Raw genomic sequence first — 20,727 nt, forward strand, 5'->3', positions numbered from 1 at the left:
GAAATATCTTTTGACTCGTTGAATCAGACCAAGGAGTTGTTAAAAATGTGTTTTATTATATTCTTTGCTGAGGGACTAAGACTTGGAGAGAATCTTTAAGCTCCGCCTGGTAATGTTTGCTCATGCATAATGGAAACGCTTTAAAATAGAATTTTAGTCCCCTTAATGTTATATTAATGTTACTATTTATATTAAACATTCCAGTATGTGTATTCCAGAGTTTGTGGATAAGGTCACCCTGAATAAGCAAGCAGCGTTGTGAATTGATTTGTGTATGGTGGTGATTTAATAATTAAATTTACCTTAAAAGTCAGCATTAAAATCTTAAAATGTAAATTCAGTAGGGAGCAGATATCAGATGAATGTGGGCCACTTCAGGTGATAGCACTTCTGGCATTTTTGTGGCATGAACAAAATGGATGGTGAGCCTAAAGTGGCCATCTTGTAAAATGGCAAATGTAGCCCAAATATCCCATCCCCTTTTCTGGCAAACATATGGTGCTCTAGGCAAGTTGTAATCTGGATGTGTTCCATGTGGTGAATGGTGAATTTGGCCCAAATAGCACATAACAGATTTGGGCCATCTTCGGTTGACGAGTGGCGTTGCTTTCTTGTGGCCCAGATCTGGCAAATAGGAGCCGGCCGGATCATTATGTGCAGTATGTGGGTCAAATCATGGCCAACACATTTAGCTATGTAGTAGGTTTAGTTAAAGGTTCAGTGTGTAGAATCTAGTGACATCTAGTGGTGACGTTTCACATTGCAGCTGAATACCCCTCAACTCCCCCTCCCCTTCCAAACATGAAGGACAACATGTGGGAGCCTTCAGTTGTCATAGAAATTCAAATGGTTTAGTTTGTCCAGTTTTGGCTTCTGTAAAAAAAACATGGCGGCCTCCGTAGAGAGGTCTCACTCCTGATGGAAATATAAAGCATTTAAGTAAAAAAGAAAACAACAATTTGTAGAGTTTAGATGAAAAACACGAAAACATCACTAGGATTATTTTATATCAAATTTCTGCTGATAGATCCATTTCACATAAATCTTACCCACTGGACCTTTAATCTAAGGTTGGAGGGAATAAGACAAGATCAACAAGACATGGGAGGTTTGACTTCCTGCATGCGACCATCAGAAATATGTATCAGCAGCACATAATTATGATCCTATGAGAGCTTGTATGAATCATCCATGTTTGGGGATCTCGCATCTTAATGCAGCTCATTAAAACAAAAGCAAAGAAGATCTCCCTCACAACCGAGGCTTCCTTTGTACGCCTCGAGCTTCAAAGTGCGGAGCTTCACTCGGCTCTTTCCGCCTGCGTTCGCCTCCTCATTAAGATTCCTCACTTGTGGGTGTGATGCTGAAAGGATCTCAGGCGCGCCGAGCGGAGACGCGCAGTGTCCCCGTGCGTTCAGGGGAGGAGGAGGAGGAGGCATCAGCTGCCGGCAGGAGGACAAGGAGCGGAAGAAGAGGAAGAAGAAGAAGAAGAAGAAGAAGGAGGAGGAGAGAGAGCAGAGAGCCACAGAGCAGGCGACCATTCCTCCAGTGCTGCTGCTCCCTCCGCCGCGAGACACCTGCAGATAGAACCGCTCCTTTCCCCCGCAGATCGTTGTTTTCGATTTCTCCCCAAGGCTGAAGCTCTCCAATATGTGTCGGATCTAACGTCTCCGGAGAGAACCCGGAATATCTGACTCCCTTTGGTGGATGTGGACACCTAAACCGTGGACATGGAGAAGATTGTGAATTTATCCATTTCGGTGCTGCTGGTTTTATGGGGGTGCGCGCTTGGAGGCTCGCCCAGTGTTCAGATCGGTAGGTATCTGTTAGTTTAAAAGCAACAAAAAAAACCATTTAATATAAAAATCGACTCGGGTGAAAGATGAAGATTTTGGTTGGAAAATGTTTTCATTTTTTTGGCAAGTGTAACTGGTATATATTTTTTATATTCCGGTTTCAGGGGGACTGTTTCCAAGGGGCGCGGACCAAGAGTACAGCGCGTTTCGGATAGGAATGGTTCAGTTTGGCACTTCTGAATTCAGATTGACGCCTCACATCGACAATCTGGAAGTGGCGAACAGTTTCGCCGTCACCAATTGTTGTAAGTAGAACATAATTTATTCCTCTTCTTTCTCGAGCTTCCCTACAAGTGTGCACGCCACCCATGATACATCCATGCCCATATTGTGCTTTTCTTATTACGCGTATTTACGCACGATGGAGATGGAGATGGAGATCACCCGAGCTGTGTGATCTTTATTCTGTCAGTGAACATCTCGAGGATGTGGTGCTGATGCTGCTGGAGGATGAAAGAGCAGCGCGTGGGCAGGAGGAAAGTTGGTTTCCACAGTAACAGTCAGTCACATCCATCCAATTTTCATTCCATCAGATTCAGAGATCAATGGGGACTGTACGCTGCAAACACAAATCGATCCAGCAGTCTTAACGATTCTTTTATTCTGAAGTGATTGAGGAGAGATTTGATTCCAAATAAACATAATTGTCATCCTTGAATAAAACGTCGTTTCTAGGAGGCTGCAGATTCAGAAACTGACTTTTCTTTTCTCATTGGAAAATGAAAAACCGACATCTTATCATGTCTCACCACATCGATTAAGATTTTTTTTCATTTAGGACTTGCTGAGGTGGACGGTTTTTGCAATGGGCAGCGATGTCACGTCTTTTCCTGGCTCGGGAGGAGCGGGGCTGATCCATCGTTCGCTCCTTTAACGCAGCCGAAGGTTTCCATTGAGGCTTTAACGCTGCTGCTGAGGATTAATACACGGGAATGATTGGATGAACCCGTTTTGATTGTAGCCTTTGACCAAACCTCATCACGTCTCTCAGCTTGTCTCACATCCAACTCCACCATTTACCGCCCCCCTCCCCCCTCCCCCCTCCCATTCCCATCAGACTTCTCTTCACTGATAATCACATGTGATCGATCACTTCTTCGAACCGGAAGAACCGAGACGCGGGCTCTTCCTGTCGCATCAGGAGGTTGTGAGGTCGCTGTTTTTTAATATCCTCGGCTCCCACATTTCACTAGGTGGTTGCCAAGCGACTACTGCTCTCAACAGTCTCTTAAACATAAATCAAACGCTTCTGATTGGTGCGCATCGCCCCAATCGATTTTCATCACCATATAAAAGCTTCCTGCTCAGTGCGCGCGACGGATCAGAGCCACGACGCACGACGTTAAATTGGACTATATGTTGAGGCTGAAGAATTTACCATGTGACATGTGATTTACATGAGTTCCACTGACATTTGTTTTAGCATTAATATCTTTAAATCAGGTCCAAACATTTGCAGAAAAGTTTCTTACAAACTTCTATATGTTTATCTCTATCTAACATGATCAACACTGGGGAAATCTTAACCTGACCTTTGTATTTATCCTTTATTTAACAATGGAAGTCCAAGAGATGAGATATCTCCTCGATCAGTGGGAGTCCTGGTCAAGATGGGCAGCAAATTAAGCAAACATAGCTTCAGATGTAAATTCAAGGACGGTAATTACAGATGAAAGGAATCAGGCACAGAAACATACAGGGAACAATAGAATATATCATAATAAATTATGAAGAATAAAAAGCAGATGGTTAAAGAAAGGACATTGTTCTATATACACATTTACTATAAGTAGGGTTGAGGTCAATCTTTTAAATGACCATTCATTGTCTTAGTCTGATTCATTTGAGTGCTTTGGCTCATGTTGGATCAGGGAGTGGATCATCTGAGCCAAAGTCAACACAAAGAGCAGCAGCAGCAGCAGCAGCAGTGGTGATAAAAAGTCAACTCAATCATTTTTATCTACCCATTAATCCTATTTCGTCCTATTAATTTGAGCCAAATTGGTGTTATTTTATTTTAACTCTCCAGCAAATTGTTAAAATTGTTATGTTCCAGCCTTTTTAATGCTTTGAACAGCTATTCTGAATAAGCAAAGTAATTTAGTGTCCATGTTATTACCAGAATAGAGCCCCTGCTCCATGCTGACGGACTGGTTCAACTGGGGGTATAGAAGAGGAAAAGAAGGAATGGCTGTAGATTTGATTTGTAATGTACAACACTGAGGCTGAATATATATCCACGTTTTATCCAAATGTCCACTTGAGTCAGTTAGAAGTCGGAGGGGGTAAGGGTGGATGAGGTGAGGTGGTGGAGGGGAGGAGGGTGATTTGCCTTAGAGCCGGTAGATGGCAGCCTGCCTCACCATCCACCTCCGTCTGTAATTACAGTGTATTAACATCACCACTCTGCCTTTTGTTAAAATGCACTTTATGAGACTGCAGAGAAACGTCGATGCTGAAGCTTGAACGTTACAAGGTTTTCAGAAGCTTTCTGCCGAACCCACTACAGGGAGCTGCTGCTTATTGTGGAGGTGTCAGGTGCCAGCGGCCGTTCTGGATCCAGCGATGGCAGATTTGTCTTTAATAAAGAGTTAATCATGAAGGGAACATGAAGCCACGATGAGTTAAGAGACAGATTTGCCCCAAGCTCATATTTTTTGACACGTAAATACATCTGCACAGTCTTTGATTACGTCCCAAAGAACATATCTACAGCAGGGAGTACAGTCTAATTTATATATCCCATTGGTCGTTTATTCCACCCATGTATTATTATCTATGCCATATCTCTTCTGAGGGTCACAAGGGAGGCTGGAGCCAATCCCAGCTGACGTTGGGGGCGAGAGGCGGGCTACATTGTTTTTTTATTCATCTCTCCGGGCCGATATAATGCGTTGACATGTTTCAAGCATATATGGATCTGTGGCCGACAGACGTACAGTATCACTGTGGTCGTACTCGGGTCTGAGCGGCTGCAGCAGCACACTCCATCAATGCAGCGTGTCAGAGACAGTGGGAGGGAGGATGATACATTCCTCCATCAATAACAGTTCATCTGGACAGGGCTGCATTCGCTGCCAAGACCAAGGGAGTCATTCTCACTGTGTGTGTGTGTGTGTGTGTGTGTGTGTGTGTGTGTGTGTGTGTATGTGTGTCGCTGTATCTGTGTGCTATCCACCCGAAGCAATGCATTTCTAAGAATCTTGTTCAGACTCAGAACACAGCCGCCTCCAAGACTCCACAAGGTTCAATGACTAATGCAACTGAACACACATCATCGCTGTTAAAAATAATGTTTATGATTGATTAAAAATTCATGGAATGTTTTTATTTTGCGATTTTCAACTCACTGTGGTTGATGTTTTTTGGCATAAACATCAAATAATCAGTTTCCATGAATGCAGTTCAGCTCTTGCAACTTTAACCTTCCTCGACAACTTTGTTGTAATTTGAAAAACGGAGGAAACAAGGACAACACAACATTATCCCTCTACATTTTCTATTTGGACAAACCACATACGTACTCACTATGGTTTGGTATCAATAGTTGCATTACACTAGTTTAAGCTTATCTTATAGACTGTAAACAAAGATGTACAACGTGGCTAAACTTCCTCCATTTGCAAAAAAACGTTTGGGTGCTGCCAATCTGACTCGACCAATCGGGGAGTCAGTCTCAACTGTCAATCATGATGTTTCAACCCATTCTTACAGCATCACATAATTCATTAAAACCAAATTTAGCCAAACATTTTTCAACCTAATATGACAGAAACCTTCGTTAAATTATGTAACGGGTACTTGGGCATTTTAGTTTGGTCCATGTCCCATCTGCTAACATGGAGGAGGCAGGGTTTATGATTTATGTACTAAACCCAGCCACCAGGGGGCGACTTAGACGTTTGGCTTTACTTTCGGAAGCCGCCATGTTGTCCATCTTTATATACAGGCTACGGGTTTATCAACATGCATGGAAACGACTTCTCCTGTTATGTAGTGTGACACTGGGTAGCACTGTAAGTGTGTGTGTGTGTGTGTGTGTGTGTGTGTGTGTGTGTGTGTGTGTGTGTGTGTGTGTGTGTGTGTGTGTGTGTGTGTGTGTGTGTGTGTGTGTGTATGTTTGTGTGTGTGTTTGTGTGTGTGTGTGTGTGTGTGTGCCGAATTAAAACTTAATTTTCTGCTTTAGCACCGATGCTCTTATTCCTGACACCCACTCCTCTCACAGCAGACCACTCCTCCTCCTCTCGCGCCCACAGAGGTCACTGACACCTCTCCGACGATTTAACACTTCAAAGTTCCGGTTCGTCGCGGTTGAATCACGTCGCACTGTGATTTCATGCATCCACACCGGCCACATTTGGTGCGGTGGAGCATTGGTTATAGCCAATATATTGTTCACACTTAATTAAGAGCATTCTCCTCCATTTTCAGAGGGAGCTGTGAAATATTAAATAGGCCTGGGAGCTGGCCGGTCAGAAAATGAGGCTAAAGAACCCTCTGTGGATCTTTGCCTGCCCTGAATAAGCCCACAACCGTGTCCTCATCACTCTGTCCTCAAAAAACACAGGACGGAGAAGACATCGGTTACAGTCAAAGTCTCTCTGCTTGAAGTCGCCCTCCGAGGCAGGGGGGAAAATGTGTCTGTGCCATTAGTTTGTCAGGGAGATTTCGCCCTCCAGCAACGATGCTGAGTCCATCGACTCGTTTAGGTGGAAAGAGAAGGCAAAGCTAAATTTCAAAGGCTTGGTTCAAATTAAGAAAATCACCTGAGTTAGACAGTAAATCACTAAAAGTGGCTTTTCCCAGTGGAGTTTGGTGCAGCTTGCGACTGTCGGGCCTTGAGTTCTAGTTGTTGATAGGTTGTTATTTGGCGTTTTGGAAACAAGAGGTTATGATACAGTTCTGCCCATAACATTTAAATGTATTCTCCTTATTGAAATCCAGTGTTGAAAGTATGTCAATTATCAATTGGACTGTACTTTACCAGTAGTATAAGGAAGGGATGACACAGGTGTCCCATCCTTTAGTTGAGCAGGCGTGTAGCACAGAAGAGGATATCATATCTTTCCTCATGATGAATTGTGTTTTGGTCGATCTCTTATTCATCCTTATGACCGCACACACATTTTGTCTCTGTCTAAGGTCGACCTGCTTGTTTTCAAAGTTTCTGCTTCTGTGCCACAAAAAAAACAAATTTCTCTGCATTTCTGTGGATTTGCAAGTAAAGACCCTGAACAGATTGCAGCCACAGACAACAGATCCTTATCATAAAGAACATGTAGCCGAGGCTTTATCCTTGGCTCGTTATCGAGATGTCCCCTCTCGTATCTTTCATCTGAAAACTAAAAACAACTCGTTCACTTTCCTGCAGCGTTCTTCGTTGTTATCAAGCCATAGAAGCTCGTACAGTGACAACAACAACACGCCAAAAGCACCGTTCGGCCTTCGCTGTGACGGAAACAAAATCAATCACCAGTCTGCTACTGTGTCCTGGAGACACAGGGCGGCTGGAATAATTATAGATCTTTGATGTCCACTATTCATCACTGATGTGATGAATAACATCCTTTTGCAGCTGAAGTCTGAGGCAGTGTTCAGTTTGGTGAGGATTCAGGCAGAGGCATCGTATATAAAGTTATTTAGTTGGAAATGCTTTTAAAATACATGTTTCCTTTACTCTTCAGCCCTAAAATATTTACAGCTAACTTGCTTTAATAGTTTATTTAAATTTTAAATTACAGCTTCAAGTACATTTTCTTTAAAGGTTGCAGAAATGTTGGACTTTGATTTTGCATTGAATTTAATGTGTTCTGAGTTTTTAGACAAAATTCCTGGTCACCATCAGTAGATGGAGATTTAATTGATCTAAGATAAGAGGCATGAATCTGGGAAATCTTTCATGTAAGTCTTTATGACAAATGTTTGTCTCACCAAGTAGAAGTTGAATGAACTCTGAAAAGTGTAATTTTCTTTTATTTACCAAACAACCTCACGTGTTGACGGGTGATGCTCATCATCATTCTCAGGAGATTATGACCTTGGCCTCATGGTGGTGATTCAGATTTGATCCGGTTTCCTCGTCTCGTCTCACGTGGAGTTCTTGTCGAACTTGTTAGGATTTGAATGTGTGTGTGAGAGATGAAGGGAAAAGATAAAGAAAGAGGAAATGATGAATGAAAGTCAGAGGACGGAGTCAGAGGCCTTTACAGTGTGATGAGCAGAGTAAAGGAACAGAAACATGGGCCCATGTGCTGCTGTTGTAATGTCATGTCTCAATGAGCAGAATGTAGGAGCAGGTGAAAAGGGCAAGGAGGACTCTGGGTAAAGCCTCTTTTGACTTTAACTATCTCTATTTAAAACATTACAGACCAGACTAGACTGAATTCAAAGATGGACGACATGACAGCTCCCCAAAAGTGAAGCCAAATCATCTTGATCACCTCCTGGTGGCCACCTGCAGAACATGTCACAAACCCTGCCCCCTCCATGTTAGTTCATGGTAAAGTAAATATTAAATTATTTTCAGGTAGTTGTTATTATGCTTATTTATCTGATAGGTTATTTGATGCTCTAAACATATGGTGAAACATGATTGACATTTGAGACCGTTTTCTGATTGGTCGAGTCTGTATCAGTGAGACTGTGAAAGATGTTGACGCCTGTGTTCTGTATGTTTTGGCTTCACTTTTGCAACCTGCGAGGAAGAGGAGGAGCTTGTTCATCTTTATTTAAGGTCCTTTACGCAAATAGTGACATCTTAAAACACAAAAATGCTAAATCCGTGCTCATATAACCTCATTCTATGTAATGTTGGCTTATGTAAACCTTTTCTCTCACCTGCTCCAGTCTGAACCTTTTGCGTCCCTGTAAAACCGGCACCGTCCTTTCCACAAGCAGCTCAGTAAATCAACATGGACGACTGATGGGTACTCTCCCTCCCTGCTCTTTCCATTTAGCCCCGGCTCTTAACCCGCGCTCGGTTTGTCCTCCTCATTCACACCTTTGATCCACTTCAATCATTTCTTTATATTATCAGGAGGTCTGTGAGGCGCCGTCTGTTTTGCAGACCGAGCTGTTGCACTCTTTTAAGAACGTGTTCCCTGATGCTCGAACAAAAGGCCTCGTCTGGAGTGTGGCCAACACGTCTCAGCAGCTGTTGTCTTGTCAGGAGCGTTTTCTATAATCACACCGAATATTGTTAGCGCATCAGAAGATGTAAGCTGATATTATAGTGTCAAGATCTCCTGCCAATACTGAAAATATTAGAGAAAACTTCATATACTGCATGTGGGTATTTTGTGGTTTATTATTTCATTCCAGTGTTTTATTTATTGTTGTGACACGGTGTCATCTGCCTTCTTGTTATATTCTTTCAGCCTGAAGTGAAAATCTGACTCTGTTTAACGAGGACTTTGTAATGAATCTTCATTGATTCGGGACATTAGCCTGTAACTCAGCTTGAATCTCATTTAAACCAACAAATTAATATTGATTTGACACTGATACAAAATAGGATGAACATGAAAAGATAAATACAAAAAGCTCATGCTGCCAGATGAGAAATCTTGCAGATGACAAATGATGTTCATTAAAACATAACCAGTATTTATGCTGAGAGCTTGGGCAGGATGATAATATATGGCTGTTATATTGGTTTAACACGGTCTTCATGGATTTCTCATGCATTGTATCGTGCGAGTGTCATTTCATTGTCTGCAAAACAAAATCTCCTTTGACAACAGTAAAGTCGAAGATGAAAACTGGTGACAAATGAGTGAGAGAAGTTTTCTGTGATTCACGATTCGTCCTGCTCTAATGTTTGTCCCTGTTGAAGGAACCTTAAAGGCCTGTTTTTGATCTGCTTCTTTCATATGTCAATAATGGAAAGATTAGAAGTTTAAATACAGTTTCCTTTTTGTCTGTGTCAATGTTTTCTCGACTCTATTAAAGTTCTGACATAAAGAAATATATTTTACTTTCAGAAATGCTGACAACAAAGGGGCATTGAAATCTTTAGGTCTTTGTGAATGTACATTAAGTAAGAAAAGATGAGTCAATATTATATAAAGTTTATGGCCAAAAAGGATTAATATTACAAAATGGCATTTGACCATCCAATGACAAGCGTGAATGTGGCACACTCAGCATTATCAGCCGCACACGCTTGGATAATAACATTGGTAAAACCAATTTGTGGAGGGACTGACCACAAGGACGGCCAAGTGTGTGATAGCTGCCAAAAAAGATGTTAGAGGGACAAGGACCTGGACCATTAGAAGCAGATAAGAAGAAGAAAAGAGGAACACGGTGAGTCAGGGTGAGAGCGGGGGGGAAGGTTTTGTATGCACAGCAGCAAAGTCAGCACTCGTGTCCCCAGGCGGGCGATATCTTTGTGTATGACAGGTGTCTGAAGGAGACGTGGACACATATATACACACACAGCAGATATATTCAGCTTCCCACTCGGGCGGGAGACGAGCAGTCGGAGTGTAACGATGCAACAGGCGACTCCGGACTGTCCTCGGCTGTCTGCTCTGATTTCAACACTGTCAATCTGAAGTGGGAGAAGATGCTGCTCATACACAGGTGGGCTTAGAGCAGGGACCGTTTGAAAGGACATAAACTCTGGGTACATACAGTAAAGCCAATAAGGAAATACCTGAAACTTATTGTCAGGTATTCTCTCAAATGACGAGCAGAGGGTGACACCACTGGAAGATTTCTATAGCATACTATTCTTGTCACTTGATTTAAAATACTGGAAAACATGGTTTCCAAAAATCTAAACAGTTCTGGACATAAAGCCCATCTTGAGGCTTCCAATCGGCAGTTCACAGACCACTTGGTTTAGAGTTTGGATGACAAGATGAACACAAAAGGCCTCTCATCTCTTTAGCAGCTTAGGGTTAGGGTTAGGGTTAGGGTTAGCAGCATCCCCCCCCCCCCCCAGCTGTGATAAACAGCAGGAGAAACACTGGGGAAAAGGGGGGAAGCTGCATAAATTATCAGACACTTCCATTCACCATTTGCTCACAGAAGCACAGAAGGAAGTTCCACTAATTGCAACATTCAATATCGTACACTCAACCGCTGACCTATTATTTTCTCCCTGGAGATTTCCATCACACTGTTCCCACTTGTCGTCAAGTCCCAGTTTATACAAATGCAGCTACAACGTTTTCTATGTTAGTCATTTTATTTTGAAAGTCTGGACCAAAGCAGTGGTGAAGCAGACTAGAGGAGCCGAACCATCAACTTCTTTTGGTCAGTGGACGACCCGCTCTACCACCTGAGTCACGGGTCAATCCCTAATGCATTACTATCACAACTACATTTACAGCTGAGCCATACATGGTGTTTACATCCAAGCCCATTACTTCTGAGCACACGTCAGCGTGTTACTCAGTGTTCTATCGTGTAACGAATTCTGTTTTACTGTCGTGTCTGCACAGCAAAACATCTTCTGTGTGAGAGCGCTGTTTGTCAAAAAAACAGATTTGCATGAAAATCCCTCACAGAAAGAGAGGAAGCATCAAATCCCATGAGAGCTGGATCTGGAGCGGCAACCTCAATCTCACTTTTTAATGCTCATTTTATTCTGTTAAACCGAAGCCTCCGCAAGGTCACCACGCTGTTTGCTTCCTTTTGAAGTGAGAATATTTTTCTAATCTCCATCTTTTTTCCTGCGAGCCTCTTTGGCTGGCACCGATTCAGAGAGTGTGAGCGCTGGCAAACACACGATGTCCAAAGTGTATTTTAAATGGTCCGGGGGGGCACAGTGGATGAGAAATGATGAAGTCGGAGGAGATGCTGTCTTGGTCGCTGCAGGATCTCTCATGTTAACGACTGTGTGCAACTTGTCACCTGCTTTTAACTCCCACATACTGTTACTTTAATTATGTTGTGTCCTCCTAGGTAGCATAGTATAAAATAGTATAATGTAGTCTAGTATGGTATTGTAGCCCATTGGATTGTACATAGTATCGTACAGGAAGGTACTGTATATTGTGTAGTAAAGCATAGTAGCGTATAGTAGTATTGTAGCCTATAACATAGTAGCCTAAAGAATAGCCTAGTAGCATATTATACAATTTCATTGTATAGTATGGTATAGCATGGTAGCCTGTAGCATAGTCTTGTAGTATAGTAGCCTAAAGCATAGTAACCTATAGTATTGTATAGCATAGTAGACTATAGTTTACCATTGTATAGCCTATAATATAGTATTGTGTTATTATTATCATAGCCTATTGTAGAATAGTATCTTGTCATATAGCATAGTAGCCTATAGTGTAGTATAGTAGCCTAAAGTTTTATATTGTATGTAATTAGTTAAATTCTCATTATTGGCCTTTATTTCCTAGAAATGTCTTTTCTTTATTCTTGTAATATTATGATTTTCTTTTCTCATAAAGTTATAACTTTATTCTCATAATGTTACGATGAAATCACAGGAATAGTTTTTCTTTAATCCTAAGTATGTAACATGGAATCATCTAATTTGTTATAATATCGGCTACTTGGTTTCAGGATGAGTATTGTGGTGTTGAAGTGGTATTTACTATAAGATAATATTCTCCATCAAGTTTAATGCTATTTCCCTGAAGCCTTACCACTTGTGACTGTATTAATTATAAGAGAAATGGTGGAAACTTGATTGGTCGGGGACAGAGAGATGAACCAAAGGTCACAGTAAAGGGGGAGGAGTCAGAGCTCAAATGGGGCTGTTGAGCTGATGAGAGACTTAATGTCATGTTGTTCAACCCAGAGACTGGAGAGGTGAAGAGTCATCAATGGGATCTCTCACGGCTCCGTCATTTTCTCTAATGAGAGAGAGAGAGAGAGAGAGAGAGAGAGAGAGAGAGAGAGAGAGAGAGAGAGAGAGAGAGAGAGAGAGAGAGAGAGAGGAGGAAAAATAATTGGTTCCAGTGCATCTCCCCTGGGAACTCTAATATAACATCCAGTTTACACGTGATAGTCAAGTATCATTTGAACAGGAGCTATCAAGCACAGGATCCTGGCACTAATGCCTCTTTTCTCTGCTTCACCTCTCCGAGTTGATCCCGACTCATCTCCGGCAAACAGGGCCTGTGAGGTTGCTATGGCAGCTGCTGGGTGAAGCCGGGTTTTGAGAGATGCAACTCATTTTGCTCTGGCGGGTTCCAGCATCATTAGGACGTAGAGCGGCAGCTCCCAGCTCCGCTTTGGTATTTCCACCAAAGGTCAGGGGACACAAAATATGTTTTATTACAGGAGGCAGATGGAGTTTGAACAACAGTAGCCGTGCGTGATGTATGGGCTCAGCTTCGCCGAATCAATATGGCTGAAGAATTCTGTATTGTGCTGCTCGGGATGAATTAGTGTGCCGGTGCACAGCAGCACAGCACCGAGCTTCCCTCTGCTCAGATTTAAGAGCTGGAGTCTGTTTTTATAGAGAAATGTTTTTAAAATATGATCAAAGCACAACCGTATCTTTGTGAATAAGCTATACAAAAAAAGGCAGAGCACGGTCACATGTTTGGTAAATCAAAATGTTTGAGAATCTAATGTTGATTCATTATGCTTCTTTGCACTATGCAGTCTGTGTGAGGAAGAGGATGCTTTCAGTCAATAGCTCCGATTGTTCTTTAAAACCGTTTTGTATGGCTGAGAAGTTAAATGGAAAAGTTTGTAAGTGTTTGCATCTCTGAAGGCACCAACACATACGCACCTACATATTCTTCATATGCAGAGAGAATTCAGGGAGCAAGATTTTGTGGCTTGAAGCCTTGTTGTTTCCTTTTCGAGCTGATCAATCACGTTTCAGAAGGCTGTGGTTGCCCGAAGGCAAACAGTCTGTGTGGAGAGTAAAGAAGACGGAGCACACCGACTGAAGAGCTTCAGATTTTTAATTGATCTGCATTCCCCAGCATGAGCCAAAATGTAATCTTGACCTAAAACGTCTACAGAAAGATGTCAGTGTTTGTGAGGAGGAATGTTTGACTGTCTGGACTGTGAATAGTGAACGGTGAGCTGAAGATGGAGTCTTGGCCCGGATATCTACCGATGGGCAGGGAGATTGATCCGTGGTGGACACGGAGTATGACATGAATACTTACACTTTGCTGAATTCTTTGAAAAACTAAATCTCTTTAGCATCAAATAACCATCAGATAAATAAGCATAATAACAACTACCTGAAAATTATTTAATATTTACTTTCCCATGAACTAACATGGAGGGGGCAGGGTTTGTGACATGTTCTGCAGGTGGCCACCAGGAGGTGATCAAGATGATTTTGCTTCACTTTTGGGGAGCTGTCATGTCATCCATCTATGTCATCCATCTAAAAAATTGCTCCTTCAAATTTAATGGTCACAAATATATAGAAAGTAATCATGTACCATCGCACTCTTTTAGCCATTAACTGCTATTCTGTTCTATTAGCACCTTTGCCAACCTCTGGTCGGTAAACTAATTCCAAGCCACGGCATCTTTTTGTGTGAGTCTGTTGTAGAGGACATTGTGGAGGATTCTGTAGACTCAGAAAAACTTTGGTGATATCAATAGAGTAATTTTTTTAAAAGCTACTCCAGCTCTACAAAATTCTAGATCTTTTCACCACCTGAGTAGAGTTGACTTTGCTTTATGTAGTTGCCGGATTCTCATTGATTCAAAATTAATAAGGGAAATGGCTGCATTCACAAACGTTGGTAGAGCTGTAGCAGTCGACCTTATCTGAGCTTTTCAGTCCTGCATCTCTGACTGAGATATCGGGGGGGGGGGGGGGGGGGGGGGGGGGGCGCCGTTCAACGATCACACACTGAGCCTTCAGTATTGAGGGTATTCATCGGTTTCTGTTCTCGGGGAAAACCTCCATCCTCCATCCAGGGCCTTCAGAAAAGCCTCCAGGAAACAGGTCAGTGAACAAAAGGAGAGGAGGAGAGAGAAAGGAGACGGAGAGACGAGGTGGGAGGAGGGGAGTCCAAGTTGATAGGAACTGAGCTGCACTGTTCCACCAGAGACCAGCTGCCGGAAGAGCTGCTCAGAGGCAGACAAAAACACTTCCCAGTGTGCCTGGCTGGGCCGCGCTGACACCTCCCAGCAGTCCTCCCATCGGCCACTCAAGAATCAGACTGGGAGCCGTCACCCAGGCAACAGCCCCCGGTGCTGCGATGCATGTTTGCCATTTCATTTAGCCGATGAAAGAATGTCATTAAGAAGAGGGTTTGCAAAGGTTATTGAATATTTCATAAGCCCTTTTAAATTTTTAAGAACAATACCTGTATGTAGTATTTATACTTGTAACCGTGGAGCAGAAATCAAACCTATTTGGCTGATGCCCTTTTTTTGCTTTGAAGGAGAAAAGAAATATGACATTTACAGCTTCCTCAATATGAAATTATGTATTTTCTGGGACTAGAGAGAACACGGCTGAAATATGTTTCCCTGGCAACCGTCTACAGAGGCACTGGAACCAGATCGAGTGTTTATGGGATGCAGACAGAGCTCTCAGAAGTTATAAAGCACAGCCCACGCTCCATAAATGGGAATTTAATATATAGATAAATACTTTTATTCAGAGTGTTGCAGCCGGGTTGAGTCCTTTAATAGTTTAATTCCTCGGGAATCTTTTGAATCTGTGGGATGAAGCGTGTTTTAATTGAGACGGGCAGAAAAGAGGAGCAGTCTTTAAATGGCTCTGAGCTTAAGTCAGAACTGTCTCTGTCCATTTTCTATTTCTGAGGCACAGCGATAAGGATTCAAATACTAAAGTCGAGAGTCTGAGATTACAGGAGCATTAAGGGAGGACGGCAAAGAGCAACCTGGTGTGGATCTAGCTTCACCTACGACAGGAATGTGACAAAGATGGTTTTAAAACACAAACAGTACAATTAACAATAGTGTTGATGAAGATGAGGAGGTATTAAACAATTATGAAATCCATAACTACAAACTTTAAATGGAGTTCACCATTTTGTAGTGGTTTCTGAGTGTTTAGTGATGTTTTTTATATGGTTGCAGAAACAAAACCTTGAACCATCAAGGTGGCATTTAGAAATCTCTCAGTTTGTTCTGAAGGGATCAAATAAAACCTAGTTAGTCCAGGTTTTTCAGGAGAGACACAACCAACAAGGTTAAAATCTGGGCTTTGCAGCGAGTAGATCAGTGACACAAGTGTGCTCAGGATGCTCTGACAGGAGTGTTGGCTCTATGCCGCCTTACTTACCGGTGACGGATCCGTTTAACATAAAAGCCCTAAAGTCCTGAGGCCCTTTTTTCTCTGCAGTGAGAACAGGAGTGTTAGAGAGGGCGCGATATCTAACAGGCAGCTCTGTTAGCTGTGACTTTGAAAGCTGAGGGTCTTCACCACAGTGTGTGTCTGTGACCATGTGTGTGTGGAACTGTGTGTGTGTGTTAGCCTGAATCATCCTCTCTCCGAAGCACTGAACCACCATTGGCTCTCTATTAAACATAAGATAATTCGTCCACTGCTGATTTAGTGGATGCTAAGCCTCATGAAACTATATAACCCCCAAAAATATGTTTTCAAAAGGATAATTTAAAACCTATGCAAATGTCTTACAGCCTGAATATAACATGGAGCCTATCGCATTTAAACCTACTATATATATGAAAAAAATAATGGCCTTTGTTATGATTTATTCGTAATCAAACCTTAATGTGTGAATTTTCACATTGTTGCAAATCATATCAGATGTAGTGTTAAATCTGGACGTGTTATCAGCAGGTCATTTAGACCGAGTCCATCTCTGATCAGTGACGGTGAAGTAAACAGTGGTGCAGCGGTGCCTTTGGTGCCCGGGCGGTGAAAAGGAGGTCAGTTAATTGGGACGGCTAAATATATTTCAGCAGGGTACACCTTCTCCATGGAAGGTGAACCACGGTGCCAGAGAGGCTGCTGGGACACATCTACCATCCTAGTGATAATGAGCTGATTAGAAGTACCGATGACCACAGACTCGCTGAGTGCCCAAATATTTGCAGCCCAATAATAGATATAAAAGTGTGTTTTTCCAGAACGGAGCCATTATCCAAACCCCGGGACCTTTATTTACTGTGGAAGGTAACAGGCCTTTATCTGAACCGGGTTTAGAGGAGCTGCTTTAATACTGTAACCCTCTGTTTGTATAATTGGTCGTATTCTAACACGGGGCTTCATTGAGATCCATTTCCCCGTTTGACCTTTTACAGTTAATGCTTAATGCTTTGAAAACAAACACCGGTTTCTGTAACATTTCAAATTAAAAGCCCTCTTGCAGTTCAGTGGACAGATATTCAATGCACACTAAGCTAATTTCTTAAGAGGCTTCTTTTATTGTGAAACATTGCACATCGTACATTACTAGAAACCACAGTTAGATGAGACATTAACCCACATAAAACCATAATGACCTAAACAGATAGATTATTTATAACTTAGATGAGTAGCCTTATCCAGAACAATATAATTAAATTTATGAAAGTAAATATACATATATATATTTTGAGAGATAAATGTCTTCTTCACTGCTAATGACAATCTTTTAAGTAAAGAATATCTTTGTGCAAAGTTTACTTCTTTTTAAATCAGAGCAGGAACTTGTGGATAATCTCTATGAAGAATTAGGGGAATTGAATTTATAAACAGTGCCTAGACGTTGATAAATGATTTTGTGAAACATGCACTAATTCAGGCGTGTGTTGACCTTTAATGCAGCCTTAAGATCAGGAAACTGATTTGAAGGGTTGCAAAGTCTTTGTGAAATGTGGTGCGTGAAGGTGCTGAGTTCATTATAGCACATTTCAACGTGTTGGTCTGCAGGCAGAGAGTTTTCTTTAATCTCAAAGCAGTTTTGATCTTTTGCAACTTTTCCAGAGCTGCTGTACTTTCACAAAAATATTTTCCTCAAATTATAAGTGCAGGTGAGTAAATCCAATATACACAGTTACATGGATAATGATCCCTTGCTCGTGCTCTACAGCATTTATCTCAGAACTATGTATTTCATATGTCAACATGCTGGTTTCTTTCACATCGCTGGCTTGAAAGAGGACATTTTAACACCCACTCACACGCCCACGACCATAAACACAGACAAACCGAGCACAAGCACACATACAAACAGGGTTACGCGCTGTGCACTATTGTCTGCAACAACAATGTTAGGATTACAAATTCCCAAATCGACACCGTGTTTATCTCACTTGAACATTCCCCAGATTAAGAGAACCGCCGTTTTTAGCTTTTTACATATTATCTTTGAGAACAGAACGATACTGAATTTATATCTCAATTTACAGACATCGAGCTATTTTTTTTTTTGTCATCATTCTGCTCGTGGTGTTTTATTAAAGCGACCTCCTCAACACAAAGTCTCTCAGTTCTCTCCGGTTCTATTCGTTGTGGGATTTTCTGAGGGCAGAAAAAACTCCCTGGTTTCATTGGAGAGCAGTCGGATGTGACGGAGGCTTAATGGCTTTTTCCACAATCCTCACTGTTTCTGAGAGTTACTGTTTGTGGCTGGCTTTTTCTTCTGTAATTAAACATTTCTGAATTCCTCACTGAGGAAGCTCATGCAGACGTCTCACCCATTTAAAAAGAAAAAGAAAACCCCTGGCTCCTCGTCCTTTTGCCGTCTCACAATCCGGAGTCAGAAAAAATCCTCTGTGAGCGGCGGCGGCGGCTGCATGGAAGAGTTGTTTCCGGATGTGAATTATCATTTTTCGGTTATAAAGTAACATGCTGTCAAAGTGTTTGACTCTGGCATAAGCTGCGGCACAGTCATGGGGATCTCCAGGCTGCTAGCGTGAGCTCAGAGAGTTTTAATCCCGGGCAAACTCAGCGAGCTGCATCAGCCAGAGAGTGTCGGCACAGAAAGCTTTAGAGACATGACAATACGCAGACTTGACGCGGAGCAACTCTCCAGCTGTATTAGCTTCAGGGGGTGTCAGCGAGGAGTGCTATAGTACACAGTATATTTATTCTGTTCTATGATGAGATCTGATCTTTGTTCTTTCTTCCAAAAAACAAACATCTACAGCTTTGCAAGGCAAAGAGAGAATTGGATCCTTCTCAGGGCCTTTGCAGCTCAGAATAAGAAATGGCATCTCTTTCATCACGAGCCGGAGTTTGCATGTTCTCTTCATGTTTGTGGGGGTTTTCTCAGGGTTCTCCGGCTTCTAACAGTCAAAAGACGAGCAGATTACTGTGGGGCTCATTTGATAACTTTTTTATTATGGTCTGTAGTTATGAATGTGTGTGAACGGCTGTTTGTCCCCTATAATCCTGCAACACGCTGACCAAACTGAACCCCACCTCTCGCCAAATATCAGCTGGGATTGCCCCCCCCCCACCACCCCCGCACACAATTATGAAACAAAATGGTGGAACAGATGATGGACGGATCGCTTTCATCGACCGCCGCTAAAAATCTGAAATGATGAAAGGAGCTGAAAAAATCCAGTGCTACACAAGCACGTGTGATTTGTTAGAGCTGGGCCTAGGATTTTTAACATTGTCCAACAGCTTCGTTTTGAACTGAAAACTCGAATTATCAGTGTTTTCATCTTTTACCCATAAAAAGCTGTTTATTTCATTTAGAGGAAGCTAAAAATCTGAGAAAAGATTTCAGATCCAAGCAAAAATCTCCAAACCACCAATTTTCTTTGATAACACGTCCTCTAGATTTTAGAGCTGTGCGATGTCATATCCTGGTAATTACAGTCGTTGGCAGCTTTTTTAGACACGAGGACATAAATCTGTCAGATCAAGGATCAGAAAGACAGGAATGTATTATTAGTATTGGATAATTCATTGACGTCAAAGCAGCATTTAACTGCTGTAAATGTTGTTTTTCCATTTTCTCAGTACATTTGCCTTTTGGAGGCAAAACTATTCTGATTATAGTTTTTATTTTCATCCCAGAACCAAATTTAAATCACATAAGTCGTTGCTTCAGGTTTTTCCCTCAGTTCACTCAGTTATCAGCTCTGAGCAGAGAACCGTGACTTGTTGAACATGGGACCTAACCTCCTCTCTGAGGGATGTTTCCTCCTTTTCACTGAATTTGTATGAAACCATTTTCCAGTTCCTGTGAGATTTAGGTGAAATTAGATTGGGCGAGGTCTGATCCCTCTGTGGCCACATCACCGGCCACTGTCATCTGCTGCACAGATCAGGAGCCGCTCCAGCCCCTGAAGGAACAGCCTGGACCCCTCGTCTCAGGTGGCTGTAATTGAGCGGTTTGATGGATCGTTTAAGATTTTAGAAGCACCCGCACGCTGGCGTGAGATGACAGCCGGCCCCGCCCCCGCTTATTTTGGCCTTTTTTCTGATGAGCTCTGCATGTTGTGAAGGTTTGAGACGTACAAGGCAGCGGGGGGGCTCAGCTGCCTGGGGGATGCATGGGGAAGCTGTCTTTTGATTACTGGGGAGAATGGTTTGAAGCATCTGGACTGGGTACAAAACTTGAATTTAAAGCGATTTGATAAATGTATTTTTTTCGTTTCCTGAGTGAAGCAGCAAACTTCTTCTAACTTTGTCTGTCATGTTCTTCTGTCTTTGGAAAATAGCTGTAACTGTCTCTGTCTTTATAACAGAGACAATTAGCTCCTGACGATCATGTTTACTTTGTGTCAGAGATGCTTTTACTCCTGGTGTTAGGGTTTCATTTAATCTCGTATTCATCTTTATTTGTATTACCATTAGCTACAGAAATTCTAGAGGAAAACTTGGAAAAAGCCATTTGTTGCAGAAGTTTTTCAATTCCCTTTCCTCATGTACCCTTCAACATGGAAACTGCAAATGTATTCATGTCGGGTTAATGGCGAAGGACCCACTTGTAAGCCAGCCTTATTTTCACCCCCCAGTATTTTGACTTGTTTAATT

At 42.1% G+C, this 20,727-nt stretch overlaps 1 protein-coding gene across 1 annotated transcript in view; it reads left to right on the top strand.

Moving 5' to 3' along the window:
* Nucleotides 1–1,730: 1,730 nt before the first annotated feature.
* gria2b (glutamate receptor, ionotropic, AMPA 2b) overlaps nt 1,731–20,727 on the top strand; it is a 35,464-nt gene continuing 16,467 nt past the window's right edge. The window contains exons 1-2 of the mRNA XM_053428379.1: nt 1,731–1,815; nt 1,961–2,101. Of these exons, the coding sequence (XP_053284354.1) occupies nt 1,731–1,815; nt 1,961–2,101 (226 nt within the window). The remainder of the gene's footprint in view (nt 1,816–1,960; nt 2,102–20,727) is intronic.

Source organism: Pleuronectes platessa, chromosome 8 (assembly GCF_947347685.1).
Source record: "Pleuronectes platessa chromosome 8, fPlePla1.1, whole genome shotgun sequence".
In the NCBI taxonomy this organism is placed as follows: domain Eukaryota; kingdom Metazoa; phylum Chordata; class Actinopteri; order Pleuronectiformes; family Pleuronectidae; genus Pleuronectes; species Pleuronectes platessa.